Source organism: Penicillium atrosanguineum (genome assembly GCF_028827265.1).
Source record: "Penicillium atrosanguineum strain IBT 20685 chromosome Unknown utg000008l_segment0_segment0, whole genome shotgun sequence".
NCBI classification, from domain to species: domain Eukaryota; kingdom Fungi; phylum Ascomycota; class Eurotiomycetes; order Eurotiales; family Aspergillaceae; genus Penicillium; species Penicillium atrosanguineum.
In genome coordinates this window covers 2,795,132-2,808,653 of record NW_026623140.1, presented here as the reverse complement: position 1 = coordinate 2,808,653, position 13,522 = coordinate 2,795,132, and the positions used below count along the sequence as shown (strand labels likewise).

Genomic DNA, 13,522 nt, shown 5'->3' with positions numbered 1-13,522 from the left:
GCCCAGGCACCATTCACGCTGCAGATAGCTCTCTTGGCTGATGGAGGAGGATGACACTAGTGAGTTAGGTAGTCCAAGGCACCAACGTTCGGGAAACAGAAAGCACAGAACAGTACACTCTCGATGATCCTATGCCGTGGATAGTCTGATTTGTTCGACTGAAAATTGGTCACGGTTTCAGCCCCAGCACATTCCCCATTTGAACAATTCACGGGACACCTTAATTCTGTCGGTGGAGATAAGCTCGTGCGACGTTTCACGAAATCACGCCTTGGCAACCTTTAATTCCAGGGTTGCAACCGTGCGTGACAATACATGACGCGCAACCATATCGCGACTAAAGTTGATCGGAATGCCAATCGTGTGCTGGGGCCCATGCAGGGGCACGTCATCGCCCAGCGTCGGGGCCTCCGAGGGGGCTTATTAGAGGGTTGTATTCCACAGGTCACTACGGGCGGTACGAAGCTGTACGAAGCTGTAATCTACAAGTATCACATCTGATAAATGCAGCCGGACCCAATAAGGCGATCTTCAAAGATCAGAGGTTAATTGTCAGGATAAACCAGGGTGATCGGGGTGCACAGTGACCGAACGATCGGAATCCGGTGTAGCCAGTGCCAGTGCTAGTGCGACTGCATAATTATTAGGCCTCCGGGCAGTATCCGTATCCGTCCTTCCGTCAAGAAGTAGACACCGTGTTCGAAAGGAAACGCACGGCCACCCGGACATAAGGTAGTGGAAATGCCGAGTGCCCAGTGGAGCCATATTCATGGAGAAAGCAAAACCCGCAGTTGCAGACAATCTCGAACCACGGTCGGCTAATTCTGAGTCGGCTTGGCCCGCAAGGGCTTTTTGACTTGCGGGTACTTGATATGCTTTTAGCGAGCAGCGGAGACGCGGCCCACTACCAAAATGCCTCGGATGATCGGATGCGTGTGTGTTGGGTTATTCTTCTTTCTGTCGGTTCTGTCCGGACTACGCATTTGGGGGGGGGAGAGATGTGTGGGAAAATTGTGTGATAGCACGACTTTATGCCTGATTGGGGGGCATCCTAGCATTCCCGGCCCCGGGGACTATGTCCTTATAGATGCTAGTCTCGTTACCAAGAATAAACCACTGTTGGCACTATCCAGATGCAGTAAAACGCGCGGATAGGACGGATGTCTCCTGTATAGAAGTGGGTGAAGGAGACGTTCCTTGTACAGGGAGCAACTCGACAGATCTCGCACATGGTACATCATGTAAGGAGCGACATGTGGTAAAATGAGGCGTTAGCTTATTGCTTGTGAAAAACGAAAATAAATAAAACATGAATAAAAAACCGAGACGGTATTGGGTATGTTCGTGATCTGCCGCAGCGCAGTTCGATCGGCTGGACCCTGGGCAGCCTTATCCGAGAGAGCAAATCATTTCGAAACGGTTATCCTTGCTGGTGCAGCGTACTAGTTCAATACTGCATTTATGCTCTCCTCGTAGTAACGCCCAAATGCCTAGCTTCTTCGCCCTTATCGCTCTTTAATTTCGCTCTAATATGAGGCTTTCGTCAAATGCCCACACCGGCGCTGTCAGGTCCGTCAGGTCCGTCAGGTCACGTCGTATCGACATATGAGACATCCGATGCAGCCATGGGCCGAAAGAAACATGCACCTAGCCCACCTTCCAAGGCTCTCTAATTCGGGGGGATCCGACACATGGGACCCCCAGCCATCTCGAAATCTATATCCGGAAACGCCAAACAACAACTGCAAGTTGCTAGGATCAGCCTTCGAACCCTATTATAGTGTGCGTGCTCTGTGCGACCTTGGAAGGCCTTTGTTGGCGATACGCGAAGCCAGTCGAGTCCGTGCGCAAACCTGATTCATGTTACGAGCTCTGCGCGATTCAGACTCATCCGTTAGGTCTTACCCCGGTCCGCTGACAGCTGTATCCGGGCGATTTCGGCTATCTGCCGCCGTTATTGGTCCCTCGCGTGGATCTTCTTACTTTATGGTTATATATTCTATATATTATTTTTAATTTTTGGAAAACCAAAAACACACTCGCATACCCGTAACGGGAGTCAACCTGCAAGTCGATAGGGCTCGCTGCATTTGCGGGAAATATTACCCTAGACCAACCTTATCGTTAGGTCAGCCCGCTGCACTGCGAACCGGGGTGGTCCTAAACCTGGATTCCTCCCCTAGACCTGGGCCCAGGCTATTTCTGATGACTCTCGTTTGCATGCACTTAAACACGACGATCCATCCATCATTACACGGCATAGGACTTCGGCCGTGCATCCCACGTAAACTTGGTAAATATTGATGTGGACCTGGATGCCCCCGGGTAGGATAGGCAGAAAGGGGGGTGAAGGGGGCCCGATTTGAATCATGGTGTGTCCTAGTACAAGACAGCTATCCACATTGACATTTATTTTGGGTTTATTGGTGCCAGGATCTAAGCTTTGCAGTCAGTGCAGTCAAAACCAGAACCATGGCCGCGTCACTGGATACGAAAACGATTCACGAGGCGAGGCCACTGTGGCTTCTTTCCGAGATACTCGTATTTTTATTTTCGAAGTGTGGCTATGGGCTAGAACTGCCGTTAGAATTCCTGGGCGCTTTGATGCGGATAGCAACGACTTCGTCACTCTATTCGCTATCTTATTAATCGGATTCCGGATTCTCAGTGGAGATTGGATCGGGTTTCCGTGGTCGCGTTAGTCCCTAAACCCGATAGTCCATTTCCCCCTCCCCTGCCACTTGCGTGTTTCCTGTTGCTCCGGAGAAGCGGCTCTGTCGTAAGAAAAAATAAATAAACGGGAGTTGCTCATGTCCGAGTCAATAACCACGGTTGAAGTAGTTTTAACAAAGTCCGACGAGGTCCGTGTCTATGTCAAACAGATGGAGGGACGATGATACCCCATTAGATAACTAAAGTAATTAGAATGCAATTTAAAGGAAATCAAGGGTGGCTTCTCCAGGTCTAGTCTGAAAGCCAAGCATCAGCGAGAATTGAAACCGGCTGAAAATGGACCGGAGTGGAGGCGGACTCTCTAAGCGAGCATAGAGTTCAGCGCCGCCCTCCCTCGTGTTGGATTAAGCTTAAGCTTCCAGGAGTGCGCACTAACCACCTTGCTCCTGCGATCAGAGCGCCACTTTCGGAATGCGTCTGACACAGATCCATTTTACGACCATACTAGTACCTATGACCTGACCAGTCACATTCCCCTGGTGCCACTTCTCTTTAAATTCGAGTAAATTTCCCTCGGGTTTACGCGCTGACATGGGCCCGTTTTGCACATCGCGCCTGGAATGGGGATGCCTTGCGAAGGGGCAAAGCCAAGGCTCGCGAATAACCTTACTGTGCTTACCCCCCTCCTTGGTCAAGCCACCGTAAGCTTAGCCAAGGCCATTCCAAGAGCTTCCAAGACCGACATAGCCAACTCAGGAATGACGAACCACAGCCTCTCCAAAGGGTGTCTTGTCTTAGCTCTTGGCTTATCCGAGTTAACCGGCAACGATCGCGCCATGAGTCTGTTTTTAGCATAAGTCAGGCTGTCGGCTCCACGACCCCCTCTCCCCAAGGGGTCAGAAACCTTGACATGATTTGTACCGCTTAGATTTCATTTATTACATCCGTACATCGTATATTCGTATAAGCTACACAAATAATGTCCTATGCTATTTCAATGAATCGGCCGCCACCAGAGAACTCAGCCTCGCCACAACCAGACCGACTTTAAGTATCGACCAAGGTTCCCATGCATAAAAGGGAGTCATGCGATAATCGGCAACGGATTTCAAATCATATTCCCTGCATGTATGTATTGTTCATTCTTTTTCTTTTTCTCTTTCTCGTTCTCTTTCTTTCTTTAATTTTTGATTTTTAATTTTTTTAGGTGCTTTTTGGTTCTACCCTATCACATCCGGATCGTCATTCGCTCCATCATTCAAGCTTAGTTGCCTGTCTCCACCCAACTCTGTTTCCCAGAGGCTATTGTATTACAATTTTAATTTAATTAAGTTTTTTTTTTTTTTGTAATCTTTGTTTCTCATTCGGTCGCCCATTCTTGGAATCTCGGCGTTTAGCAACTTCCGTCCGATCTTGGCTCGGTCCCTTTGACTGCTTCCCTTATTTAACCTTCTTTCGATGATTCTTCACTCCTTTTATAAGGTTCCGATAGCAAGCTCAAGACTGCTGATCTTGTTTCAGAAAATCCCTTTTTCTTAACTCGTCTTACCTCTTACCTCTTTCCTCTTTTTTCCATTCTTCGTCGAATATTTCTTTGCTCTGAGACACCGGCTACAAGGCGTGAACCCACCTCCTTCCTAAGCCTGTGGGGTCCAAGACAAGTAAGTTAAACCCCCACTCGCCCCCCCAAACTCTGATGCCATTTTCCTTTTTCCCTTATTGTCGGCATTCTTTACGCCCACCCAATCCACTGCCCCACAACAAATCTCTGCAGGCTGGCTTTCAGTCTTTTCCCTCTTTAAGGAAATCGAAAACGAAAAAAAAAAAAAATACCAAAAAGGCAAATCCAAAAAAGGAAAAGATAAAAAGATTAAACCAAAAATTACACCTGCCTAACCCTGTTGGGTGACGTAAAAAAGCTCGGCCTTACCCACTCAGAACACCGGTCTCATACACTCTACTCAGCCTACCCCATATCCGATAATCAGTTCCTCTTATATGGCTGGATCCCTACACTCTCTCCACACCTTTTGCATCTTCTTCCCCTCTCTTTGACCTCCTTTGGGAAAGTAGTCTTTAACAGTTGAACAGTCGTCTCACCTGTTACTTTTCAGTGATTCTGATCAATAAATCACTGATATACTCGCCTGGACCGTGGGATTTCGCCCAGCTCCAAATCACTCCGTACGATCTTCAAGCCGGAGACAACCTGGCCGTCAAAGTCACTCACCCGTCGGGGTCGTCGGTTAGCTTACGAGGTTGGATGGAGACGTACTACGGGCACGTCCGCACCCCAGCGGACGCAATTATTCTTTTCGAAGCCTGTCGCGTTGGGATTCTTCCGCGAGTACAGCGACGACTTTCAGAAAAGGAGCGACAGTCGATTCGATCCGGCTCCGTGTTTGTTTGGGATGAGCGGGAAGCGGGTATGCGAAGATGGACCGACGGCAAATCATGGAGCGCTAGCCGGGTATCTGGCAGCTTTTTGACATATCGCGAGATGGAGGGCAAGCGTGGAGGTGGTAGTGTGTCCCAAGGCTCAGTGTCCAGAGTTGGCAAGACGCCAGAGAGCCGGGGTAGTGATGACGATCGGGGTGATGGAACCGATGAAGGCCCCGATGGTTATCGATATAAGCCGGACGGATTGATGAAGCAGTCCTTCAGTATCACCACCTCGACCGGCCAGCATCTTCATTTGATCAGCTACTACTCGCGATCGCATCCCTCGGCGGCAAATCTGCAACAACCCACTACCGACCCTGCTTTGCAACAAGTACGACCGCAGAAGGGTTTGTATCCAGAGTCCACCGTCAATGACCAGCAGAACCTCCCAGTTGTCACTCGGGGTCCGATGGCTGGCGCCGCTTATCCTATCACGCCTCACCCTATGGGCGCTTATGCGCCGCGCACCACGCATGCACCATCATATCAGCCCCAGTATGCTTGGCCACCCACGCCGTTGGCTACCCCTCCGACTGTCGCCGTACCGTATGGTGCTGCTTATCTACCTTCGGTGTCTGCAACTAATGGTCCCCCTCCCTATGGCCAACCGCAACATCAAACACCTTCACGCCACCCACCTAACATTCACGCTCTGCCACCCCCACCTCAAGGTTTGCCCGGCCCCTACGATCGTCCTCACCACCCGGACTCAGGTCATCCACAATCCGGTCCGCCCGCAGCTGTACCACATGGATATCCAGGGCGATCGCCGCGCACTATCCACGAGTCTATCCACGAGCAGCGCAGCCCCCGCTCCTTCGGACCACCCGCAGCAGATCCTCGCCTCTCCTCGCCCCGAGTACCAACATCAGTCATGTCGCAGGTCAACGGAGTCGGTCAAAGCCCGCACATACTGAAGCGAGAGTCGCAATCTCTCGCCTCTCTCCAGCAGCTCGTTCCCATGGGCACCCCGCCCAAGCCAGCCGAATCCGGCGTCCCTGGAATCGGCTCATTAATGAGCGGCACATCCTTGGCTCCGATCGCAGGACCGGACGGTCCGGCAACTGGCCCTGGAAGTCCCAATGGCCGTCAACCCTCCATCAGCGGTGCCGACGGACCACGGGATATTCCCAACGAGAAAATGAGCTTCGCAGGCGAGGACATGCGGGCACTGCGCCAGCTGGACCGGGTGTTTACGGCGTAAGCCTTCATCAACCAATATCTATTCAAACATTCTCCGGATCAAGCAGGAGTCCTCCCATGACTTGATCAGTTCACTTCGGTTTCTCGAATGTCGTTTCTAGTTATATCGATTCCACTTAGCTTGTTTTTACTGAGCTGGAAGTCTTGTTTATGTGATATCCACTTTTGCTTTTTTTTTTTTCTTTTCTTTTTTTATATACTGCGTCATCGTTAGCATTGCATGGTTTGGGGCAATCTGCATTGTTTATGTGTGTTGGATCGCGGGTTACGCTTCACGGCCCTGTCAAACATTTCTGCATTGGGATCGGTCTACACGGCTGGGATACGGTTCTGGTATTTACTTCGGTTAGTCAAATTGACTTGATCACATTTATCAATATGCATTTGTGGATTCTTGTTCAATGTAGGAAGTGTTGGAACCTTGGCAATATGAAAGATCGTATCATTGTCTTTGGATCCTCATAAACCCTCGTTGGAGTATACCTATACATATTGTCTAGAACATCCCTGTAATCCCTCGGGGGCACTAGAGTCCACAGTGGCATAGTGGCTTGCTTGTGCTATAAATAGGCAAAGGCTCTCTGCATGTGTTTCAATCATAGCTAATGTAGAGTTTACCGAGTCTACAATCGGCGGTCCTAAACTCTGGAGCACGATACCTCTCAAGGGCTGCGTTCGACGCATGGTCCACACATAAGAAACCAAAGGCGTTCCCATGGGAATAACAAAGCCGTGCCTTCCGTGGCGGTATCTTATCTTCCCAAAATGTGATATTTCGCAAAAAGAGAGAAGGCCCGAAAATTCGGGCGTAACGATCGACAAGACACGGGAAGAGCTAACCTTGAAACGTGTCGCGCATTGAGCCTCGGCCCCCGAATTCCCCGAATTCCCACCAGAGGGTGCAGATAAATGAGGCAAGCAGCCAAATCTGAAGGTTAGCGGATATCTGGACTTTTAGTGATCTTGAGGCTGCTAGCAACTGCTACGGTGGTGAATGCGTGGGTATCAGGCCTCCGCACCTTCCCGATGTCCTCTTCCTGATCTTTGTTATCCCTTCCAAAGCTCTTCCCAATATATTGTTTTACATTCTTACTGGTCATATCCATGTGCGTGAGCATCTAAGACACTTAAAAATTCCTACTTGATATGAACACAACCAGCACGCTTACCGTCCCTGCCTGCATAATATATTCGAGTCAAGTCAATCCAAACTACAACTAGATAACCACGATATTGCAAGTCGTGTATAAACCTGAGAACTAGGCGTATAATAGTCCTAGCCAAGATTCTTTCTGAGGTTGACTTTACTGATCCAGAATCTGAATAAGCAGTAGCTAACTGTTCCCTTACATTCAAAAGAACTTAGAATCTCTTCATCGATAGGATTGTGAATATAGCCTCAAAGGCTTCAGCATCCCAACAATCCTCTTGATCCGTACAGAGCAGAAGCTATTCATCGTTCAGCCGTTCCTTCTCTTCTCCTCGGCAAAGCCGAGCCACTTTTCACCTTCACTTTGGATCATTCCAGCTAAGCGATATCGTTCTTAACTCACATGATGCTCCCGACTAGTAAAAGTGGCATGTCTAGTGGTCAACGTAGCCACTGAATCCAGACGGGAGTCGAGGCACAGCGTCTTCTCCTGCATATTAAGGAAGCCTAGGCAACAAATATTTATTGGACGCTTGAAATGACCCGCGTGCAGAAGGATGAGCATTAGATGCTGGTACCTTGAATTCCTAGGGCCGTAAAACCCTTGGTCACTCGCACGGTAAGCATCCCAGCTAATGGGAGACATTTACTGCCATGAGCTGATGTTCAAAATTCTACGTGGCTGCAGCCATTGACCTGAAACCGATCAATATATGGAGACGCCTTTTCTATACGATGTTAGGCACCGATGAGGCTTCTAGATTAGCTCACTCTCTACCTTTTCTTAATTCATCTTACCGTCTTTCATATGACACTCCGAATTCACTTTCTGCGTGAGATAGACCAACTGCCCCTTCTAGCTTTGCCCACTTTGCCCATTCATCTCTCACTTTTATCTCTTTTATTCGCCATATTTAACTTATTTCATCTTCTATTCTTCTATCTACACCGTCTCTGGTCTTCTTACCTGACTCTCATTTTCTGTTTCTTTCCCGAGGTCGTCTTGTTTGTCGCCACCGCACAGTATTGACCTTCTTGCTTACTCTCCTCTTCACAGCCACTCGCCCCCTTCACGATGAACACCTTCGACTCAATGACGTCGTGCCAACCCTGAATGGTGTTTGACTGGACAGGTTGGCACGATCGCCTCATGACCGGACTCCAGGGCCTGAATCCATCATGATGCGGCATTCTGATCGGCATCATCACACGTCCAGCTCAACCTGCGTATCTACCTAAACTCAACTCAAACACGGCTCGTGTTGTCGCGGTGGAAGCGCTTCAGAGGCACCCAGATAACGTCAAACCGTATGAAATTACACCCAGAATCGAAATACGACAGGCGATAATCACTTTACTACCTTTCTCATCCTTTCCATGTGCTCAACCAGCAGACCGTACCTCATTTTCGATCTACCATCTTACCGTCTGCTATGGAGCTCGTGGTAACGTCGAGGATGCTCATGAGTAATTTCGGATTCTTTTGAGCCTCATACGACTCAGCTGCTTCAACACGGCCTATTCAGCCCTCGCTCCCCGTCAATCCGAAAACCGTCACGAAGCTCAAACAGTAGCTATCATACCGCACGACCACCGCGCGATGACTGGCAGCGAGTTCGCTCGGAAGTAGAAGGTATTTTTAAAAGAAGCGAAGAGACATTTGCTTCGGGACACTACTACTCCGTCGATGGAGCTTCACGTCTGTCTGGCAGCCGTCAAAGGTCCCGAAAGTACAGAAAGCTTCATTGAGGTCATCCACAGCACCAAGAAGACCTCTGGCTCCTTACTTGATCTCGCGATTGAGCAGTTCTTGGATCATGACTGGAAGTACCGCGCGGAACGTGGCAGCACCTTGGCTTTTACTTCTGCTTCCAAGGGCGACAAGAGCATCAAGGAATCTGACAAGCCCCAGTCCTACGGGAAACCATGGTGAGAATCGTAAGGCTTGGGGTAACCACACGGAGGAAGAATGCAATCAGAAGCATAACTGTGGCCCGACGAAGAAGTGATCATCGAATGCTTGGAACTTCGACAGCTTGAATTTCATATACGGTTGCATTGCCAAGGCTTCCCCCCTAGAAGTTTGAGAGATAATCAGATTGGCATCTAAAATTTGCGTTCGTTTCTGTAGATTATGCGCCCCTTATACATAGTGCTTCTTCGCCTCTGCGGCTCTCCGGTTTTCCCGTCCTTGATATGTACCGTGAGAACCCGGGTTGAAATGCCCTGCAGGGGCTCAAATATTATGTGTAGGCAAGATGCACCAACTTATCCCACCCTCAAGGCCAGCACCCAGCTCTGATCTAGCACATTCATTCGACAACGGTCATCACCCTGCAATGCATTGAGGTGACATCCGCCACATAGATCCTGCGCAAACTGTAGTATATGCACGACTTGTCATTTGCATTCCCCGCACGGGATTCATTAATTGAACTCATCACCAAGCAGTCCCAAGCTCCAGATCAGGCAACTCGGATACCAATCCGAGACGGGTCAAATCCTGGGGATGAGAGCCTTACATGAAATCATTCAGGGGTCAACCAATAGACACCCCCTCTAGACGAAAAAATCTGCTCTTAAAGAAGTATGACAGTCAATAGTTCTGCGAAGTGTCGATCGCGGTGCTCGGATCAGACGATCGATCTTTCGATAGTCAATGCGTGGCGCAACGACCACAGGTTATCTATCGAGTGCACCTGTCAACCCTTATCTCAACAACCGTGCGCTGGGGAACTGTATGCACTTGATAGTCATGCATATGCCGCTAGATCTTATCACTCGCGCCACTGGTGTCATTAGCGTGGCCTATCTAGGAGAAAATTAGACTGCTAGTTAATCTGAGGGACATAAATCGCGCTATTGTTGAGAAGCTATGGCCTTACAACTCTTCAATATGACTGGTTGGCAAGAAAGATTATCGCGGTCGACCGTTGTCCTGGGGTCACTAATTGACTGTATGAATATGACACCCTGGGCATCAATACTGCTGCCAATTGCCAACCTCCTGCCAACCTCCTGCCAACCTCCTGCCAACTTCCTGCCAGGTCTGCAGGTGTTTTTTTTTTTTTTTTCGAAAATAGATCCAGTTGGGCGAATTTAGAATTCCACGAAGAATGGAACCTCCTCAGATGACTTGTTTTAGTCTGCTTTGGAACCATGGGTCGCTTCACCGACAACTACACCAGCGACGGGATTGCTACCTGAGCGATCAAGATTGTAGACGCCCAACTACCTTCTGTGGATACCTGTCACCATCCAGCAAACAACACGACGGAGAGGAACGACAGTCGCTTGACATTGCTACATCGAGTCGAGGACTTGACGGAAAGTCAATCTCAGGGTGAATTCTTCCGAAGCTCAGACCAACCGGGAGAATCTTTGTCCCAGCAGGGTCAACCCAAGTCGAAGTGAACAGTGAGATGTCTAAGTTAACTCAAGTCTCCCAAAGCTGGGAATTGTCCAGGCCTTGATCAGAAGCTTGATGAAGCCATCGCACGCACCATACTCGATCGCCCAATAGATGGACTTGGAATAGTCAGCGCCGAAGGTGAAACATCCGTCGACCGGAGATTGAGGAAGCGGGGTGCATCTAAGTCGCGCGATACACCAGGTGCCTCTTTCTCAGTTGGGCCGATGGGGCTGCGAGATGACCAAATGAATTCAAGGGGGAAAGGACTACCTCAACACGAGAACAGCAAGGCTAAACGAGAAGATGGGCAACGCTACTTTTAGCTCGCGATGATCGCCCCGTTCTTGGCGCCTGCTTGAATCATTCGGTGACTAGAAGCGGTCCAGCGACCGTCGTGTATACTGACCATCAACTAGGTTCTTATTGGGGAGCCGCAGTTGGGGGTGCATCATGACATTGGATTTGTCAAGCGGGTCCGACTCGTCATTGTCTCTGGTCGTCCTCATCTTTTTTACCCCCTGCACGCGGCCGCTTAGCGGTTTTGGGTGGCCATCCCGCATATTACCTCCGTCATTGTACCAGACAAAGTCCACATGGCTCGTTTGTGATTCTTAGTGCTCCGAGCCGTGAACCACTGTCCGGTGGCTTGATCGTGCTTATGCATCCACGCCTTGGTATTATAGCGATATTATAGGGTGGCGCCTTTGCTACCTGCTCTAGACGGGCCTTCGCCTCGTTTCCACCGAAAGTAGTAATAATAATAATAATAATGACATGGAAAGTCACGAGGGTGCCGTTCTGGCCCACTCCACCGTGTGGAAGCCGCGAGAATGTGTCTGACACGAGGGTGATTGGACGGCTTTGACAGAAGCAGGCCCGACTTGAGAGGTCGGAGCAGTCGGAGAGGTCAAAGATCCAAGCTGATCGGGAACTCGGCAAACCTGCTTTCCTCAGACATGTGGATCATCATCATCCCCCTTTGGCTCGGAGAAACCGCAAAAAGCGCCAGGCACCGCTGACCCTCTGCGCGACCGTCACAGCCGACTGGCACATTGTCTGAGCCTGGTTTTTTTCTTCTTCTTCTTTTTTTTTTTTTGTGTAGAATTCTCGCTCCGAAAATCCCATAGCCACTTGGGAGGGGCTTCGTTGACTTGGGTATAGTTCGGCACCACCCGATGGTTCAACTCCACTTGAACCACGGGGCGGGATTAACCTTCAATTTGGGGATGAACCCAGTGTGTTTGAGGATGTCAATTGCGAAGCGAGGGGGTAGAGCTTGCAGAACAAGGGACAGCACTAGATGCAGCTGCGAGACAGGGCATAGGCTACCCCGGAGTACCCAAGGTCGATCCCGTCGTATTTGACAAAAGGGAACATGATCGGGAGACAGCCCCCATCGGATCGCATCAAGTCGCTTGACCTTCACCACGGCGAGAACAATTCGGTACCTGGGTCAACTACACTAGCAGGGATATGGGATCGGCTGAAACTCTGAAACTCACTGCGGATTCCCCATCTGGGCCTGCCGCCCCTCAGCTGATGGCCCAAGATGGCTAAGTGGGCTCAGACAAGAGAGAGCAGTACAGTCACTCCAGACTGCATCAACGAGGAGTATTACCCTTCTGGTCACCCGGCAGATCCTGGGGGCCCTGCACAGCAATACACTCGCAGGCGAGGCTCGTCGCATTCCCAGTCCCGCCTTTTAATTTCTTTTCTTTTCTTTTCTTTTCTCTTTTATTTTATTTTATTTTCTTCTTCTCTTTTCTTCTTCCCCCCCCACGCCCCGAAGGTCACAAGCCCGCCTCTTTCTGTCACCAAAGTTCCTTGGCTGAACCCACGGCCCGAACAGTCGGAAAGAAATACCTCAACCCCATGAATCAATTGATCACAATCTCCGGTTTATTGAACCGCCCTAGGAAAATCCAGTCGGATTGCTCCGGTGGTGGAACCAGGAATTAGGAATACGTAGACTCCGAACCTTGTCAATTCCCTGCAGGCGGACGTCCGTGCTTGGTCGAGATGATCTGGCCCACTTACCCCAGATTTGTCGTCGTACAAAGGGGACTCGTTGCGTAACGAGATTTCAATGTCGGCGGACCAGCTGTCGTTCGCGTGGGCCCGACAGGCCCGTGGAGACCGCCCTTGCTCCCTCGGCCGTCCGTGTGGGCACCAAAGTACTCCAACTAAATCAGTTGCACCCTTCCCCCCTTAACGGATGGGCCAAGTTGTGTTATTTCTGGGTACTAATGGGTAGTAACGGGTGAGGTTTTTGGTCTTCTGAGTATACGATTTGCTGCAAGTGCAAGTGAGACGCGGGCCCGAGCCCTTCTGGGGTCATAAGTACGGAATTATCCAAACCGGATTGTTATAGGAGCTGAGGCACCCGGGCTGTTCCAGGCAGCCCCCATAGCTGATCTAGATCTCTGACATTACCATTACCATTATCATCACCATAGCCATTGCCTCTTTCGTCTAGGTTCTACTCTCCCTCATGGGGCGTGATGGGGCTCCTTGGCCCATGTTGATCCTGTAGAGTTTAGAGGCGATCCAAGGCAACTTGCCGGAAAAGGAAAAAGAAAAAGAAAACCGACCACCAAAAAGGAAGAATCGACCACGAATAATTTTGCTTTTTTTTTTTTTTT

At 49.8% G+C, this 13,522-nt stretch overlaps 2 protein-coding genes across 2 annotated transcripts; both read left to right on the top strand.

Annotated features, from left to right (window-relative positions):
* Positions 1–4,936: 4,936 nt before the first annotated feature.
* N7443_010580 (camp independent regulatory protein) lies at positions 4,937–6,319 on the top strand (the record flags this gene model as incomplete). The annotated part of the gene is made up of 1 exon (XM_056890636.1): positions 4,937–6,319. One exon carries the CDS (start codon positions 4,937–4,939, stop codon positions 6,317–6,319), a length of 1,383 nt encoding a protein of 460 aa, XP_056737127.1.
* A 2,836-nt stretch (positions 6,320–9,155) lies between these two features.
* On the top strand, positions 9,156–9,401 carry N7443_010579 (uncharacterized protein; the record flags this gene model as incomplete). Its single annotated transcript, XM_056890635.1, has 1 exon — positions 9,156–9,401. The coding sequence occupies one exon, from the start codon at positions 9,156–9,158 to the stop codon at positions 9,399–9,401; it is 246 nt and encodes an 81-aa protein (XP_056737126.1).
* Positions 9,402–13,522: the final 4,121 nt, after the last annotated feature.